The 20138-nt window shown below is 40.9% G+C and overlaps 1 protein-coding gene across 3 annotated transcripts in view; it reads left to right on the forward strand.

Moving 5' to 3' along the window:
• Positions 1-20138, forward strand: part of LRCH1 (leucine rich repeats and calponin homology domain containing 1) — a 157382-nt gene that overhangs the window by 64558 nt on the left and 72686 nt on the right. For all 3 annotated transcript variants that reach the window (XM_029936738.1, XM_029936739.1, XM_029936737.1), the window contains exon 3: positions 14860-14986. In XM_029936738.1, the coding sequence (XP_029792598.1) occupies positions 14860-14986 (127 nt within the window). The remainder of the gene's footprint in view (positions 1-14859; positions 14987-20138) is intronic.

Below are 20138 nucleotides of genomic sequence, written 5' to 3' on the forward strand. Positions count from 1 at the left end.
AACAGTCGAGCAGATCAATGAAACCAAGAGTTGGTTCTTTGAAAAAATAAAATCGATAAACCTCTAGCCAGGCTCCTCAGAAAGAAAAGAGAGAGCACCCAGATAGACAATTCATGAATGAAAAAGGATCTATTACAACCAATCCCTTAGAAATACAAGCAATCATCAGAGATTACTATGAAGAATTATATGCCAACAAACTGGACAACACAGAAGACATGGACAAATTCCTAAATGCGCATGCACTGCCAAAATTCAAATGGGAAGAGATAGAAAGCATGGACAGACCAAAACCAGTGAAGAAATCGAATCCGTTATCAAAAATCTCCCAACGAATAAGAGCCCAGGGCCAGACGGCTTCCCAGGGAAATTCTACCAGACATTTAAAGCAGAGCTCATACCCATTCTTCTCAAACTATTCCAAAAAATAGAAATAGAAGGAAAACTTCCAAACTCATTCTCCGAAGCCAGCATCACCTTGATACCCAAACCAGATATCTTTATGCTTTTAATTGAAAGTCTATAAATTTATAATTGATAAAGCCTATATACATTGCTAACCTGAATAGTTGACTTACAAAAGCCTAAAGTTCTAAAGGTAAAAAACACCTCTCCCTTCCTCCCCAGATTGGTAACATTCACAGAAAGCTTTAATTACAAGCACCCCTTTGCAAATATTATTCTTATTCCAAAATTTAGGTCTCTCTTGCATTTTGTCATGATTTGAGTCAACTGCTGCTTCTTTGTATTTACCGATATATATTTTTTTACCAGATTTTCTGCTTTTTCATCTCACTTATTTTTTAGGGTGTATCTCCTTCTTTATGACATGCGTTCTTAAGAAGTTCCTTCAGTGATGATATGTTTGTGGTAAATACAATCTTTTTTTGACATGTCTTTTCACCTCATTGTTGAAAGAAGATTCAATTCTGAGGATAAAATTTTAGGCTGTATTAGTGTAATGTTTTAAGTTACAGTTCTTTTCTGTTCTATTTCAGAGATACTATGTTTTCTGGCCTCTGTTTTGCTATGGAGAAATCCTTTGCTAGTCTAAATGATTTAGGCTTGTAGAGAATTTTTTATGTTTTTCCTTTTGATTTCTCCCCCTAACTTCTTTTATCTTTCTTGCTCTCTATTTTTTGCTATGTTACATATAGCTCTATCTTGATTTACCTAGCTATAAACTCTATTTTGCACCCTGAACCTGAAGATTCATGTATTTTTCATCGTTTTTGTCTTTTTTCATAATGCCCCTTCCTCCATTTTTTCTAGTATTTCTGCCTATTTTGGGTACTCTTTATTAACTTGGCTCTTTCATTATCATTTCTTAAATTTGGAATAGTTTTCAAACACAAGAATGTTTAAAGATACTGAGAGTGGAAGGAGAGTAATACTTGGAAAACGGGAAAAATTGTAGTGTTGTGGGATCCTTAACAGAAAAAACTCTCAGTGACCGGAATGCATAGTGCAAGACCTCTGTGTTTTGGCTCATTAACAAGATCTGATGCACTCTCTTACCCTTATAATAGTAGACTTTGTTGGTTGGCTAAAAATGAACTTTGACTTGATACTGAATTTCTATGAGTTAAGTTATTTTATTATAAAATTAGATGAGAACAAGTCTTGAAGCCTTTGACTCATTAAATTGGAGCGTGTGAGAATTTGACTTCTTAATCTTCAGTCCTTTGTTGGATTCTGCCTAGTTAGCATCCTCCATATCTTCTTCCCTGCTGTCTTAACTTGAGGGTCAGATGGAATTAGGGCTTTTTTTCTTTTAATATAATGTATTGTCAAGTTGGCTAACATACAGTGTGTAAAGTGTGCTCTTCGTTTTTGGGGTAGATTTGCATGGTTCATCGCTTACATACAACACTCAGTGCTCATTCCAACAAGCTCCCTCCTCAATGCCCATCACCCATTTTCTTCTTGCCCCCACCTCCCCATCAAACCTCAGTATGTTCTCTGTAATTAAAAGTCTCTTATGGTTTGCCTCCCTCCCTTTCTCTTGGTAACTATTTTTTCCCCTTCTCTTTCCCCATGGCCTTCTTCAAGTTTCTCAAGATCCACGTATGAGTGAAAACATATGATATGTTTTTCTCTGACTGACTTATTTCACTCAGCATAATACCTTCCAGTTCCATTTATGTTGCTGCAAATGGCAGGATTTCATTCTTTCTCATTGCCAAGTAGTATTCCATTGTATAGATAAACCATATCTTCTTTATCCATTCATAAGTTAATGGACATTTAGATTCTTTAATAATTTGGCTATTGCTGAAAGTGCTGCTATAAACATTAGGGGACATGTGCCCCTATGCATCAGCACTCCTGTGTCCCTTAGATAAATTCCTAGTAGTGCTATTGCTGGGTCATAGGGTAATTCTATATTTTATTTTTTGAGGCACCTCCACACTGTTTTCCAGAGTGGCTACACCAGTTTGTATTCCCACCAACAGTACAAGAGGGTTCCCATTTCACCACATCCTTGCCAGATCTGTTGTTTCCTGAGTTGCTCATTTTAGCTACTTGGACTGGTGTGAAGTGGTATCTCAGTGTAGTTTTGATTTGTATTTCCCTGATGATGAGTGATGTTGAACATCTTTTCATGTGTCTGTTGGCCATCTGGATCTCTTCTTTGGCTATTCATATCTTCTGCCCATTTCTTCACGGCATTGTTGGTTTTCAGGTGTTGAGTTTGGTAGGTTCGTTAAGATTTTGGATTCTGACCCTTTATCTAAGATGTCATTTGCAAATCTGTCACCCCATTGATCGCCATAGTTGATACGGCTTATCTGGCTTGCTAGGCGGGCTTCCAGCCCTCCCTTAACCCTCCAAGTGCGTCCCTTCCAAAACTGCACATTTGGTTGAAGAGGATGATTTTGCCGGTGGAGGAGGACCGGTCTTGGGTCAAGGGTATGCGAAGGGGTAGCCGCGCTCCCCTGCTAGAGCCTCCCGACAAGGAATGCAGCCTTTTTAAAGGTGACCGGGGTTTGACTGCAGTCTGGAGGCGTAAGGGCCAGGCCAGGGCTTCACTTTGGTTTTCTTGCTGGTCTTATTTGCTTGTTAGTAACAATTACAGTAACAGGACAAATAAAAACAATTTTTTACGAGCGTTGCTTTTGAGAAAAGAGACACAGTCTTGGTTTTCTCAGCTTCCCAGTTCAAATCTAAATGCATTGCTTCATTTTAAGAAGTAAAAAAGAAAAGGCTGTAGTAGCGGAAAAACTGTAGAATATGGTGTTAAAATATCATCCTACTTCTGAAAGGAATACTTGTGCTGTGAGAGCTCGGAGGGGGGAACCTTGGGAAAATGAGGGAGCCGGGAGTTTCCGCATGCGTCACAGTCATAAGTAGGCTTCTCTGGGGGAGATAATTTAAGCCAAGAATAAATACATACTCTGTGGTTCTTTATCTGGAAGCAGTCAGGGGATGGAATGTTCAGGCAACAGAGTTTATTCTGTGAAGCATTGTTTTTTCATCTCGCCATTTCTTGGAACACCTTCACACTCTCTGGACCAGATGGACTGTCAGAACAGGTGGAATGAGATAATCTCTTTGAACAGTAGGAAAACAGCCAGAAGATTTGGGTCACTTTCAGAGTTGGGTCATGTGGAACCATATTATCTATTAATCTAAGCATATCCACCGTAACCTTATGAAATCAGGCAGTGTTTTTCTGATGCCCCTCCTGGTGGCTGGCAAGCCAGAGCAGAAAGGAATGTGAAAATAACATAAGAAAATTGACCTTTTTCACTCAGTGATTAATTCATCGATTCATGAATAGAGAATAATACATCTGCGGGAAACTTACCACCAGACTCCCCTAGGAAGAAGAAAAAAAAGTTATTTCTAACTTCAGTGATGCCATTGGATCAATTAAGGAATACATAAAATGTTTCCCCAAAGTATATTCTTTGGAAAAGTGTTATGTCGGATATAGGAATACTTAAAAAAGCAAAAACAAAAACAAAAACCAAAGTCCGTGTGTTGTGCTAATCAGCACTCTATGACTCCAAGCAACATAGAATTCTTCCCTCTTTCTTGTGAGACCTACCGGTTAGCTTCTCCCAGAACGGTGCTTTCCAGAATACCAGTTTGTAAACACTAATTTAGAAGAATTTTTATCACCCACTGACTCCTTTAAGAACTGACCTCATGCCTAAAAAAGGACGAGGTTAAAAAGTATGTCCCTTCACGATGTTGGATTCAGAGGCCAAATAATCTGTATGGACTTGATGTATTGAAGGAAAAAATGAAATACAAGTAGAAGACAAAGGCCCAGGAAACAGTGAAGCATAAAGAGTGTTAAACAGAGCTGCCATCCAAGCTGACTTATTTTTTATTTAGTACTTTTAAAAACAAACTTTTTGCTTATGATTTTTTATTACCTATCAAATAAAAATGTGCAGTTTCTTTTGAGAAAAAAATTACTGCAATATAAACAGTATATCAGTCATTCACTGGTGTTCAAACACTTGTTAATTTTTTATGACACTTGCTCATAAGATGTTTTTCTTTTCTTTTCCCTAGCTTTTTTCTTTATAGGATTGAACTTTTTTTGGAGGGGGTGGGAGGATTTTTTCTAGACATTCTGAGAGCTCTATATTATATAATGAAAAAAAGAATGACCTGGACCAGAAGTCTGAAGCGGCAGAGTCTTTAAATTGTCTGCACTGAAATCTTAATGTTGCAACGCCACATCCCTATAGTTGAAACTAGCTACTCGTTAAAGGGGAATTCTTTTAAAAAGGTAAATTCATGATTCTCATACAAATATAGAATCCATCAAAGATTATATAATATATGATAGTACATAATATATACATAATCCATTAATTAATGAAGAAGCCAGTAAGACGTTATAACCTGTTGAAAGGAGAATTCAGCACGCACAAACACATGATACACGCACACTAGCGGGCTTTCCAAAGTGAATTTATGAATAATTGCAAGAGGGCAGCAATCAGTTGCAGTTCTACTGCAGTCATGACAATTTGTATATTTTTAAATTTTTTAATGTTTATTTATTTTTGACAGAGAGACAGAGCATGAATGGGGGAGGGCAAAGAGAGAGGGAGATGCAGAATCTGAGCCAGGCTCCAGGCTCTGAGCTGTCAGCACAGAGCCCAATATGGGGCTTGAACTCACAGGCCATGAGATCATCAGCTGAGCCGAAATTGGATGCTTAACCGACTGAGCCACCCAGGTGCCCCAGTTTGTCTGTGTTTCTATGCACAAAAATTATTTGTATTACTATCGGTTTTCAGTGTTAGAACAAATTACGGAGCTGTAAAGTAACTCAAAGACCATGAAAAGCGGAGATAATCTAGAAGGGTATACTAGACAAGCCCTGAGTGGTGATTTTGCCCATTTCAAAATCATTTACGGTGTGTCCTGATATCCCAAATAATCTCATTTAGATCACGGCCTGTAAGAATTGTGTAGCTCTATGAACGATTTGAATGGGACTAGGGGTAGAAGAAAAAAATCAGCAGCGGTATTCACTGTGGGTTGGGAATCTCTTCTTCTGTTGCCTGGGTCTCAAAGATGGTGAGAGACTGGCTACGTGGGTGGCGAGGCAGGATTGAAGAGGCAACTTGTGTGCTCTGAGGGTAGGACATTTACTTTTGTTTGGCCAGTCAGTTGAATGGGTGATCTTGAGGGAATTTAAGTAAACTGTTAGGAAAAGAGGTCCCTCTCCAAGAAGAGACCAGTGAGACTGCAGTTCCAAGAGGAGAGAACAGCCAGGGATTTTTGGTAGAGGCAACTTTGGATCGTTTGCCAAGGGTGCCTGAAGTGAGCAGACACTTGTTTATATACTTATTTATTTTTAAAATTTTTTAAGGTTTATTCATTTGAGAGACAGAGACAGAGTCTGAGTTGGGGAGGGGCAGAGAGAGAGGGAGACACAGAATCCAAAACAGGCTCCAGGTTCTGAGCTGTCAGCACAGTGCCTGACACGGGGCTCAAACCGTGAGGTCATGACCTGAGTCGAAGCTTGACACTCAACCGACTGAGCCACTCAGGCACCCCCTGTTTAAAGAATTATTAGGACGAGCCTGAGACCCTTTCACTTCACCTTATGGGCAGGATCCATAAAGGAAGTCTCACTTTGCTTGCTAAGGGTCACTAAACGTTTTATCTCAAATCTTGAGAAACCCATAGGAAATATGTGCCACTACAGCATTTGAAAAATACATGACCGATCTTCACGTGGGAAGTAGGTGCTATCAGCTCAGTGAGATGGTGCCTAATCTTGTTAAAGGTTAAGTCTCAGGATTCTTCTGCATTTCGTATTTTCTCAGAGTTTAGCACAGGTTCTTGAGCAGAGCAGGCAGTCAGTAAGGTACACAAATAATTGGCTTCCTGTCAGCATTTGACACCATGACACCGTCCTTCCTTGATGTGGTCACAGGCTTTCCTACTTGCTTTTCTGGGTCTCTCTCTTTCTTCTTTATTCCCCATCTGGATGTTCTTTCACTTTTTGCACTTTATTGCTAGAATTCCCCAAAGCTCCATCTTTGGTCTTTAAGTCTTCTCTCTCTGACCCATGCCTCAGGTGTCTCAAATACAGTCTCCATCTCCTCGAGCATCTGGGCCTGTGTCTTCATTTTCCCGATTACCTAAAATTCAGTTCTTCTTAGATGCTTATTGACTCCTCAAAATTCAGCATCTGCTAAACTAAGCTCACTTTCTTCTTTCCCAAATTAGCCTTCTCGTTCCTGTCCATGCTCCTGTTTTTCTCCAGCCCCCGGCTTGGAATCTCAGAAATAATCTTTGTCTCTGCCTTCCATCCTTTTACATAGACGTTAATCATTGAACAATCTAGCATCTCATTGCCTCATGCTTGGAATTTGGGGCCCTTTTCCCTGTTTTCCGGGCTTCCCTTCACTTTTTATTCCAAAGTAAATGAAAATAGGCTGGGTTGTATTGGAGGAAGATCACACATATTGATACGAATCCTAACCCACTTGGCTGCAAACCACACAGCACAGAGCAACTCACGAGCTAGGCAACTTGAAGAAAGTTTTTTTTCCTCTCTTTTTTTAAGTTTATTTATTTATTTTGAGAGAGACAGACACAGTATGAGCAGGGGAGGGGCAGAGAGAGAGGGAAAGAGAGAATCCCAAGCAGGCTCCATGTTGCCAGTGCAGAGTCCAGTGCGGGGCTCACACTTACGAACCATGAGATCATGACCTGAGCCAAAACCGAGAGTCATGTGCTTAACCGAGTGAGCCACCCAGGTGCCCCTGGAGCGGGTGTTTTGAACTCTCTAAACAACATCAATTTTTGCATCTGAAAGGTCGAGGTTTAATGCTTATGTTACACCTTTGTTGTAAATATAAATAAAATATAGTTGTCTAAGTGCCTAGCACAGTGCCTTAGGCATAGTAAGTACCCAAGAAATGTTTCTTGAATTGTCAAATGAAGTTTTGTAGTGTGCTGTCTCAAATGTATTGCAATATGGGTTAAGAAGAATAGTGCAAAAGATCTAGTAAAATAAGTGGATTCTCTAGAATGATTAATAAAGTGGATGCGCTGCTGATTTGTAACAGTGTCAGAGCGGTTAAGTAGAACTGTGTTATTATTGGCTGTCAAGTTACATGATAGGAGCTCTCTGACAACTGATTTCCTTGGAAGGATAAGTAGGAAAAAGAGGATGCACGTAAATTTATGTTCATGCATTTCCATCTACATTCAAAGATTTCTAGAATTAGACGGAGAGATATACGTCTTCAGATGATAAACAAAAATGTTCAGGCATTTTAGATTTTATTTTGAGTAGTTTGTATTCATGCAGGGTCCCTGAGTGGGAGTTGATCTGAGCATCCTGTTCTCATTTCAGTCAGTATGGATATCCCTTTATTTTTCAGATAGGGGAGTGTTAAAGTAACATTTGGCTTGATGGAGTTGCATGGAGGAGAAGGCGGGTGGGGTAGGCACACCTGCCCGATACCAGGAGGCTAGGGTCCGATCTACCTGGAACATGGCGCCAGAAAGTGGGAGAATTATCATTAGAGCCAATACATCTTTTTTTTTTTAAATGTGTAATGTCTATTTTATTATTTTGAGAGAGAGAGACTGAGCAAGGGAGAGGCAGAGAGAGAGGGGGGTAGAATCCCAAGCAGGCTCCCACTCAGTTCTGAACCTAACACAGGGCTCTCTCTCACCACCATGAGATCATGGCCTGAGCTGAAATCAACGTCGGATGCTTAACCAACTGAGACCCCCCAGGAGCCCCTCACTACGTCTTTCTTAGCCATTTAGTGGTGGTTCGCCTGTATGCCAGCAACAGTGTTTTACACAGTGGTGCTTTTCAGAATAGAGGGCTCAGGCTGCTACAGTTTTAATATTTAAAACCCCAAATCTACATTCTTGCCTCTGACGGTGTTTGGCAAATTAATATTCTTTATAGCGTCTGATATTGCATTCTCTCTGAACATGCAGTGCTCCCTTGATTTTGAACAGTTAGCTCCATTTTAGAGTGAAGGAAGAGAATGGTAAAATATTAAAGAGGAAATTTAAAGTGATAGTTTTCAGAGCCTTACCCTTTTAGAATTGAAGAGCACTGGGGAGAAAGGAGAGGAAGTAACTGAGAAGGGGGACGAGTTATTGATAACTACACTTTGAAATCTAATTACAGACTTCAGGAGTGGTGGTTGCTGGCCGTTGAAAGTATAAAAAAAAAAACCAGTGGAGTATTTTAAGCAAGGCTTTATTTATACTCAGGAGGAGACTGATAGGCTGTCACTGTGAGAAATGGGTTCAGTCGCAGTGGCCAAATATGGTGCAGGTATGCACAGGGGACATGCTCAGCCAGCTTCTGCCCCAGCCAGCTGCCGGAGTTCTGAGCCGCTGAATTCTGAAGCTGCATCTTTCTGCCTCTTGCTTTTCTGTGAGGTCTCCTCCCTGAACCTGACCTTTTACCTTCTCCAAACCCAGCCGTTGCGTGCGGGATGTGAGATGGACTGGTTTGGTGTCCAGCAGCTGGTTCAAGATTCAGGGATGTGAGGATCCTGTGTTTCTGGTCTTGAAACATGTTAAGTTTTTGAGCAATGGCCATCCTAAAGCAGTAGACAGTGTAACTGCTTTTCAAATTCGATTTCAACGTGGGTGCCGAGATTTTGTGCACGCACGTAGTCTCAGTCGAATTACTGCTTTAAAAATTCCATGTAAAATAGCACTAGAAGCATATTTATGTAATTTGTATTTATAAAATTAAAGCCAACCGAAATATCCCAGGCCGCTTGACGCAAGGCTTTGGTTGTTGTGGGTGAAGGTCTCCGGCCTATAACAGAGGAGGACCGCCGGGGGAGGGGCTGGTGAGGAAGAGGAAGTCCTCTGTCATTAGGGGAGAGGAGGGTGAGACATTCTGCTGTGGCAGGTTTTTCAGAATGGAGCCAGCAGGAAAAAGGAAATGGTTCTCTATAGATATTGTTCACTGATGTGTGTGTATAAAGATAATTAACAGTCAAGTGTCATATGCAAACTAGGAAAAAAAAACATAAAAATGTTACTCTGCCTTGAATGAAAGGCAAACAGGGTATGCAAAAGAAAAAAAAAGGAAAGAAAGAAAGAAAGAAAAAGACCACAACCCGTAAAAACAAAATTAGGTGAGGTATCCTGTGAGAAAGGAAACTTGCTCGGTTGGCTAACGTAAAATTATCTGCTTTTTACTGAAGGTCGCATACCAAGCACAAATCAACTATTCAAACAGTAGCAGTAACTGCTGCATACTTATTAGTCCTTCCCCTGGCTGACACTCCTGTAGGGTGAGGTCCACACCAAGAAACCTGCCCTGCTTTCTCTGTGGCTTTTCATATGTATGCTGTGACATTTTCTTAGCAGGTTTGTGATGGTTAATGATCCACATCATTATTGCTGTTACTCTTTGGAAACCAAAGAGCAAATGAAGATGGTGTGATTCCTGGATATTCATGTTTTCCCAGAGGAACAGTAGGAACCTGGCATTGGAGAAAATGGGAGAGAGAAAGTCGGTATATATTCTAGTCCAGATTTTCCAGACTTGTAATAGTTACTTGTTCATGTTAGCCTGAAATTGTATAGCCCAGGCCTGGGTCTTCCTAGCACGCCTTGGAGTGATCATCTTTATGTTTGATTGGTATATGTTTCCAACAAGTGGAACATGAAACCTTGTTTTAGAAGTAGTGGGAATTTTAGCAGTTAGGAAGTAAAATAAAGAACTAAAACTGAGCTAAGCACACATACCATCTTTATGGTCCCCTCTTACTGGTTTGCTACGTTAGTGGTTGGGTGTGGTTTAATCTTTATCTAGACATTTAATGTTGGGTTGAGCACTTTTGCATCCATAGTCTCATCTCTCATGTTAGAGAATATGATCATTTATGTTTTATGGTCGTCAAAACCCAGAGGGGTAAAACGTTCTGCCTAAATTAAACGTTTGTGACAGAGATGAGATTTGAACCCAGGCTTTCTGATTCTATAGTTGGTGACCTCTTCCCTAGTTGACAAGGTGAATATGTTAATAAAAATCTTACTTTAAATTATTTCCTGATAAGTGAGTTCTATGCTCAATTATTAAGTGAACCCATATGCTAAAAAGAGTTATATTTCAGTAGAATAAAAAATATATATGGTGCCCTGATCATAAAACCACACGTAAGAATATAGTTTTTTTATTATCGCATACTTTAGGGAAAATAGCCTTCTGATGAACCAGTAATAAATATTGTTAAATACCACCATTAAGTCTGAAGTCATGGATATTAATAAGCACCATAGTCCAAACACATTAAAACAAGACTCTCTAAAAGTAAAACCATACAGAAGTGCCTTGGTTTGCAAATTCCTTAATTTAGGAATTATATATCAAGTGAGGGATAGTGGTACTTGAAGCCAAGGGAAATTTATCCTGTAAACTAAAGCTATTCAGATTATGTTGAGCTGCCTTGTTTCACCTTGACATGAGGAAATAGAGACCAATAAATCTAGCAGGGAGTCATTTGACAGAGAAAGATAGAAGAGGAAGCATTAGCAATAAAAATAAAAGCCTGCCGTCTTCCTGCCCCGACCCCCTCCACCCCCCCCACCCCCCATCCTCCACCCAGACTGGGCAGGGAGAGTGACCAGAGATGCTGGGTGGAAGGCTCAGGCCACCACAACCATATATGTAATTTCTGCTTCTGAATGAGTGACCCTTTCCCCCCACTAATTTAATCTTCTGTAATGAATAAAATTTTTTTTTTAATTTTGCTTTCAGATGGAGTTTACAGGGTAAATTTGAAAATAAATGTTGGCCATTACTTTATCAGACACTGTTTGGCCTTATTTTAAACATCCTTTCTGCAGAGGGTCTGTTTTTAACACAGAGGCCTTTAGGAGAGAATGGGGGGAGGGTGGCAGGAGAGTGGTTTGCAGCCCGAGGCACGCACTTGCTTGAAAAAAATTGCTGCCAGATGAGTGGTTTCCAAAAAAAAAAAAAAAAAAAACTCAGGCTGCCCATGTGGTCTTTAGTGGGTAGAGGATTAAAGGGACCATGGTCTCTCCTGTCCTTTGTAAATATCTGCTGGCCAGCTAATGCGTTCTTGTGTGCACGTGTAGTTCCTTTATCTACTGGGGAAATTACAAGTAATAGAGGAACATCCTGTGATAAAATATAGGAAGTAGAGCTTGAGAGAATAGATCAATAAAGGAGAAGAAAGATGTGCCCAGGTCTATGGCATGCTGTACCATGACCAAAGTCCTGGCACCTGGATTTTCTACAGGTGAGTAACTACAGACACGATGTGTGAGGCATAAATAGTCTATTCCATCAACAATTTTTAGTATCAAAAGCTTGTACCCCCATTAAAAAAAATCATGCTTATGTTTAATTATGCTTAAACTTAAAATGCTTAAATCTAAAATTAATGCTAACATGTAAACTTAAAATGCTTAAATCCTATTTTATTTTAAATGAGTATCCATCTGTCCTAGAATTGCCATGAGATTAATCCCATGTACACTCATGCTTCTGAACGAGCAGAAGCTTCAAGGCATTGCTTTTTTTTTTTTTTAAGTTTATTTGTTTATTTTGAGGGATAGAGAGAGAGTGTGTGTGTTAGCACAGAGAGAAGCGCAAGCAGGCTCTGTGCTGTCAGCGTGGAGCCTGACTTGGGGCTCAGTCTCATGAATCACACGAGATCATGACCTGAGCCGAAATCAAGAGTCAGTCTGCTGACTGAGCCACCCAACTACGCCCACATTACTTAATGGTATTATAAATGGCTCTCTCGGTTCAGTATCTGTCAATCTGACAAGATACCTGATTTCAGGTGAGACTGAGAATAGTGAAAATCTCAGTTTCCAAAGAAACACGAAAGTATCTAACTGTAACTGTTAATTCATGAAAATAAGAATGTAGAAATTTTTGAACGTACTGATCTTTGTTTCCTTATCTTCTCTTCAAAAAGAAGTTTAAATATGTCTCCAAAATTTAAAAAAATGCCTTATTAATGTTTTGTTACCAATCCTTACTTTATGAAATTACATATTAATAAATAAAACCACAGGGGCGTGTGTGTGGCTCAGTTGGCTAAGTGTCAGACTATTGATTTCAGCTCAGGTTATAATCTCACAGTTCATGGGATTGAGCCCTGCTTTGGGTTCCATCCTGAATGCGCAGAGCCTGCTTGGGATTCTCTCTCTCCTTCTCTTGCTACCCCTACGCTGCTCATGTATGTGCACACCCTCTCTCTCAAAAATAAATAAAACTTAAAAAAATAAGTAAATGCTTTATAACCACAAATTACATTCCAAATTATTTATGTGCCACCTTTTAATAAACTTAGTTCTCTTCCCCAGGCGTAGTATCTAAGGAGAGTTTGTTTTGGTTTTATTTTTTTGTTTTTCTTTTCTTTTTTTTTTTGGGGGGAGCTTGAAGAAAGCTCTCTCCCATCAGAGCACCAGGAAGTCTCCCTCGGCCGGCCAGAATAGCCCCTCTGGGCTCCTGTGGGCAGATGTCAGAAACTGGACAACAGGCTGGCAGCCTTAGTAACCCCTTCCACTGCCCTCGGAGAGCAGGAGACAGTGCCAGGGCAGGGCCATCGCCCTATTTTCACATGTCACTCTAACCGAGTGGGGGGGGGGGACAGCCAGCTGGTCCTTCCAGTGCCAGGGACCTCCCCCACCCACCCCCGTAGGGCTTTTAATCTTCTCCCTCCCTCTGCTGGACCCTCTTGGAGAAACCTCTCTCCTTCTGCTCCTTTCTGGAAATAGCTTTCTTTGTAAATCTGGGCAATGGAGGGAAGATGGGCTGTATCTTTTCTTGATGAAATTTATTACCCAGGCATTGGGTACCTGGAAGGGAAGATATGGCAGGAGAGGTACAGGGGATCATCCACATTAGAAAGGTTCTTTCCAGAGCATACCACCTGTTTTTTTCTCAGCCCATCAGCTAGAGATGCCCTTTGTTTAGCCAGATTCCCAACTCCCCATATGGGGGAGTTGGGGAGGAAGACCTTTAATTAAAATATAATACATACAGAAAAGTGCACAGCTCATAAGTACACATCTTAGTGAATGTTCTCAAACAGAAGCATTCATGTAACCAGTATTCAGATGAAGTTTATCTTTTTAGAGTGATGTCTATTTCTTTTTTTTTTTTCATTTTTCTTTTTTTGTGTGTGTGACGTCTATTTCTTAATTATAAAAGCACTTTATAGGAATTTTGGAAAACTCATCAAAGTATAGGAAAGAAAATTAAAAAAACACTCATTGTACCTAATCCCACCCCCCACCAAGTACTGATAACACTTTGCTGTGTCTTCAGGCTATCTGCCCCTCCCCCTCACACACAGATTTATGTTTGCCCACATGTGCCTAGTACCACAGCCTCGGAGGCTTCAGGCATGTGTGCACGTATGCACAAAAGAAGTTCTAAATAGTTGCAATTGCAAGACAAACATATTTTTAGATATTTCACTGCCTGGTCATTGTCTCTATCAGCAGAGTGGTGGGCAAAGAAAGGCAAGGAAACTGGGTACAATCCATCTCCTTACCTAATGTCAGGAAAAGGGCTTTCTGTGGGAGAAGCGGTTGAATTAAATGGCTGACACACATAAAGATGGGTCACAGATTTTATTTATCCCTTATTTTCCCATTTCTCAGCAAACTAAGCATTGACAACAGGAAGTTCAGACACTTCTGGGTAGGGAACCTCTTCATGCGAAGCAAAGATGAGAGTTGTATCTAGAATTTTCTGGGTACTCTGTGAAATTGAACACCTTGGGGCTCCAGCTTCACTTTTGCCAGAAGGCTACCATTACTTTTTTTTTTTTTCTTCCTTTTAATTAGCTCCCTTGCAAATGCCCAAATAGACTTTAAGCACAGTGGCTCTTGTGTTAGCAAAAAGGAAGCAGAGTCAAAAGGTTGGAAATCAGGCTGGTGGTCTTTTGTAAGTTGCAGCAAAATGATCATCCCCATCACTGTAACATGGACGGGAGGATGCCGTCATGGTGCTCGCTTCTCGCTGAGTTTCCTGCTACATTGTCAGGAAGAGAAGAGTTGGCACCAGCTTCCCGTTGCTCTTGGTGCCGCAGGGCGTGATGCCCATCTGCCTCGTGGCTGGCCAAGGACTCCGCTTCTGCAGGGGGCTTGATGGGGTTCCGTGTGCTGGCAAAAGTAGTTTCCCCCAGAACGGTCTAGGCCTTTCTTCCTTAGGAATGTTTTTTATTATCTTTTGTGCTTGGGGTTTGAGTGATTACACATACGGAGACCTTTTGTATTTGTCAGACGTCTTCTCCAGTCACTCCTTTCTTCTTGCTTATCCACAAATATAATCAGAAACAGTATGACGTGGCTTGTGTGTTCACTGGTGTTCTTGTATTGTCTTTGCAGTCGAAATCAGCTGTCTGCCCTGCCTGCCTGCCTGTGTGGTCTGCCTCTCAAAGTCTTAATCGCAAGTAACAACAAACTTGGATCGCTGCCAGAAGAGATAGGTCAGCTCAAACAGTTAATGGAGTTGGTATGTTACTGATTTTTAAGATGCTCTTTTTATTTGACGAATCATAATCTATCAAGGTAGTCAGGAAGACTCTCTGCTACAAGTTGGACAGGGAGGCGCATATGTTGTTGGAGGGCTCTTGGTGATAAAGACATTAAGTGGGGAGAGGAACAATCCTGACTTTGCTGTGGCAGACACAGTTCCTGAAATTTACAGGTTTCCTGTAGTTTCCACTTCCTGAAGTCCATGGGATTTACAGTTTCTGAAGTTTACGGGTTGTCGTGTGGTAGTCAGATCTTTTTTTTTCCAGATCGCATATAAACTTGTGATAAATTATGGATACACTGGCAAAATAATGTACAAATAAATTAGAAAGGCAACTTTACATAAATATAAATAGCTCAGAAAGAACAGAGTGCTCTGATTATGTATGGGTTTTAGTAACCATTGCCCCAAAGTGATGTAACTCTCTAAAATGTGACCATATCCTCCGAGACAAAAAAGGTAACAAATGTTATAGATGGATAGAGATGGGTTGTAAGTGTGTACCTGAGGCCAAGATACACTGTTCTATTTCAGGTCTTTTACTACTAATTGAATCACTTACTTTGTTTCTAAGATGGGAAAGAATGAATCCCATCCAGGTAAGATGGGTGAATGAAGAGGCAAGAATAAGCAATCAGGCTGAAATATAATGTTCAGAATTTCAAGCAAGCATTGTTGGGTACTGACCTTGTGTTAAGCACAAAACTGGATGCTGTGATTACAACCATGGAAGGGACACAGTCCCTACCTTCGAGTAGATTCCAGTCTAGAACATTGATGGCCAATAACTTTTCTGTTGGGTGCCAACTCCAGTTAATTTCTTAGCAGCCACGTGGACCACTGTGGTGGTGACTTGTGAGGCCCAGATAGAGAGTGCTGTGATCCCCTCATCATGTCTGCAATGGGAGTTAGTTAGAAAAGTGACAGGTTAGGGAAGTGACATATGTAGCACCTTTGATTTTAGTATAGAAATGGGTTATTGCTGTATAAAAGCATTAATAGGTAAAGAAAGAGTGTCTTTTTCAGGACTCATGTGATAGTAGTATCTGAAACCTATTCCAAGGCAAGGGAAAACAAAAGCAAAAGTAAACTATCGAGTCTACACCAAAATGGAAAACTTTTGCCCAGCAAAGGCAAACTATCAGCAAAAGAGAAAAGGCAACCTAGTGAATGGGAGAATATATTTGCGAATGATTTATTCAATAAGGAGGTAATACCCAAAATATGTAAAGAACTTATGCAACTCAACATCATAAAACAATCTGAATTAAAAATGGGCAGAGGACCTGAACAGGCATTCTTCCAAAGAAGACATACAGATGATGGCCAACAGTCACATGACAAGATGCTCAGTATCACTGATCATCAGGAAATGCAAGTCAGAACCACAATAAGGAAACACTTCATACCAGTCAGACTGGGTACTATTAAAAAGACAAAAAATAACAAGTGTTGGCAAGGATGTGAAGAGGGAACCTTCGCACACTGTTGGTGGGAATGTAAACTCATGCAGCCACTGTAGAAAACAGTATGGAGATTTCACAAAAAATTAAAAATAGAATTACCATATGATCCAGTCATTCCACTACTGGGTATTTACCCAAAGAATACAAAACACTAATTGGAAAAGATACATGCATCACTATGTTCATTGCAGCAGTATTTGCAATAGCCAGGACATGGAGGAAACCCAAGTGTCCATCAACAGATAAGTGAATAAATAAGTGATGTATATACACACACACAATGAAATATTATTCAGCCATAAAAAATGAATGAAAAATTGTCATTTTCAACAACATAGATGTAGAAGGTATGAAATAAGTCAGAGGAAGATAAATACCATATGGTTTCACTTATATTTGGAATAAAATTAAATTGAAGTGTGTTTGCATGGTCTGTCAGTTAAGTGTTGACTCTTAATTTTGGCTCAGGTTGTGCTCTCATCTCTTTCTCTAAACAAACAAATAAAAATAAGTTTCAAGCTTTTTGAAAATTTAAAGTTTAACAAAAAATCAGAAATAGACTCATAAATACAGAGAATAAACTGGCAATTGCCAGAGGGGAGGGGGTCAGGAGGATGTATGGAATAGATGAATGGGGTTCAGAAGTGCAAACTTTCAGTTAGAAAAGAAGTCACAGAGATGAAAAGTAAGGGAGTATAATACTGAATAATATACTGTAATAACATCGTATGGTGTCCGATGGTGACCACACTTACCTCGGTGAGCACTGGGCAATGAATAGAATTGTTAAATGACTATGTTGTGCACCTGAAATTAATACAGTATTATACAATATTATATATCAACTATACCTAAATAATACTTTTTTAAACTTTTAAAAGTTTTTTATTAATTTTTTAAATGCTTCACATGAGTGGGGGAGGAACAGAGAGAGAGAGAGAGAGAGAGAGAATCTCAAGCAGTCCATGCCCGGCACAGAGCCCGACACAGGGCTTGATCTCACAACCACGAGATCATGACCTTAGCTAATGTCAAGACACTTAACCAACTGAGCCACCCATGTGCCCTAATAATATATATATTATATATATATATATAATATATATATTAAAAGATATATGGGTCTTCCTGTCACTCAGCACCTGGACATTTGATCCAGGGTCATTAATGTCTAGAACAAGACACTGAGAAGTTGTCAGGAGCCATGGAACTGGTTTGTTTTCTCACTTAGCTCTCTCTACCTCTCCATATAGTGGAGACATCTCGCCCACAGATCCCAAGTTTCAGTGTCCTCCGACGTAAGCACTAGCTGATCTGTCACAGTCCTGGTGTCTAAGTGAGAAAGACAAGATTTGGGTTAGATGTCCTGATGCACAAGGCACATAGTCACATGACCTAGACACGTGGCTGCTTTGCTGCCAATGAGGCAGGCGGTTCTGAAAGAAGATGGATATTAATTTGGATAGGCAAATTACCCAAGTTCCCCAACCCCAAATTTGCTACTGCAAGAAATATGTGCATGGAGTAAAGAAATGATTGATTCAGTTTTGGAGTTGGGAAGGTTTGTAAGGGAAGAGACCTTTGAGAGTCACCTTGCAGAAGTCTATGTGGGGTTTGCTAAATGGAAAAAGGAAGACAGGGACGGAGGAAGCATTTAAGGAGAAGGAGTGGCTCGTGCAAAGGCAAGGCAGCCCAGGCGGAGGCGGCGTGCCTGGGGAGTGGGAAGCAGTTGAATCCTGCTGAGGCTGGGTGGAATGAGGCTGGGTGCTCCGTTTTCCCAGCCACTGCCTTAGCTTCTCCACAGGGCATTCAAGACCCGCCATTCATCTCCTGTCCCTGGCCCCTTTAGTGCCAGCCATCTGGGAGTGCACCTGGTTCCTTTCCACTTGTAGAATTTGAAGTACATCACTGTCTCTGTATGGACAGCTTCTTCCCTCTCCTCTTCTCTTGGTCAGTTCCTAACCAAGTTAGATCTCACTTCCTCCAAAAAGCCTTCCCAAATCCTCTAGGCCAGAGTTAGGCCCTCCTAATGCAAGCACGCTATCCTTAACCACTGAATTCTGTGCTATCACACTTTCTTCTTACTTGGCATTCTCCACACCAGCTCCCCCTGCATCGTGAAAGCTGCCTAAGGACAGGAACTTGCTGTTGTACCTGGTGCTTGTCACAAGATAGACACCCAATAAATGTTTGCTGAATGCCGCGGTCAAGTGGTGGAAAGTGGGCGGTGAAGGTGGTTTAGGACAGACTGTGAAGACTCAGCCTGGCAGGGGCCTGGCGATCTTACAATCCAACTTAAGTCAGAAGGTACCATCTTAATTGGCTCCAGAAAACAAAACAATATGCAGAATAATGCTTTTGATGGAACTCATAGTTGTATACTTTTTTTCTTTTTAAAGAATTCTTCTTTTAGGAATCTGATAAAGCACAAAATCCAGGTCGCCAGAATTTGGATTCAGTCTTCCAGGCACAATACGAATAACAAATTGGTTTTTTCCCTACTTCTTGGGCTTGGGCTCCCACAGATGGGTGTCACATTGGTGAGGTCAGTCTTCTGGCACCTGTCAGCAGCCGGAATGTGTTCCTGTCCCACTGCACCCTGGGTTCAAGCCGAACACATGCCATGCATCAGACAGCTCATCTGTGACTAGGTGGCCATGTGCTGAGCCTGGAGCCAGTCCCACACCAGAGCAGGGCTTTCCTCAGATGCTCTTATCAGCTGCTGGGCTGGCACTGTGGCAGCGGTCCACAGCACTGTCTCCCTCCTCGGAACACATGAGCTGTGGGGTGGCTGTAAGGGAGTCCTTGAGATTTTCTTGGGCACCTTGTCCAGAGTCCAGCCCTAGCAAAGGCTGCTCTGCATCCTGGCAACACAAACTGTTTAGTGTAACTAACTACTTACTGAGCATTGTGATCAGCTGGCTCTGGTGTTTTTTCTCCACCAGCAATAACATGTTGGATCCTTGGATCCTAGAAATCCTAGAATGTGAGAGGCATGGGGGTTTTAAAAGCATCTATTCCAAGCTCTTGACACCTTAAAAAGGTAGAGAGAAACCTAAGGTAGAGAGACGGTGTATGATGTACAGAAGTTCATTCTGGTGTAGCTAGTTTATAACCTAAACTAAAACACTCTCACCCAGAACTGTTTGATAGAAAGGTAATACAAGCAGCAAATTTTATTTTACTTTATTTCATTTTAAAATGTTAATTCTATTGTATTTTTTAAGTGTATTTATTTATTTTGAGAGACTGAGAGAGAGAGAGAGAGAAAGTACATGGGAAGGACAGAGAGAGAGGGAGAGAGAGGGAGAATCCCAACCGGGCTCCCCATTGTCAGCGCAGAGCCCGACGTGGAGCTCGATTCCATGAACTGTGAGATCATGACCTGAGCCAAAATCAAGAATCAGGCACTGAACTGACGAAACCCCCCAGGTGCCCCTGTTCTAGTCTATTTTTAATTTTAATTCCCTTGTAGTTAACATAGTGTTACATTAGCTTCAGGTACGCAATATAGTGATTCAACACTTCCTTACATCACCTGGGGCTTACAGGTGCACTCCTTAATCCCCAGCACTGATTTATTTCAGCCAGCCCTCCACTCACCTCTATTAACCATTAGTTTGTTCTCGATAGTTAAGGATCTGTTTCTTGACTTGTCTCTC

Source organism: Suricata suricatta, chromosome 4, assembly GCF_006229205.1.
Source record: "Suricata suricatta isolate VVHF042 chromosome 4, meerkat_22Aug2017_6uvM2_HiC, whole genome shotgun sequence".
NCBI lineage: Eukaryota > Metazoa > Chordata > Mammalia > Carnivora > Herpestidae > Suricata > Suricata suricatta.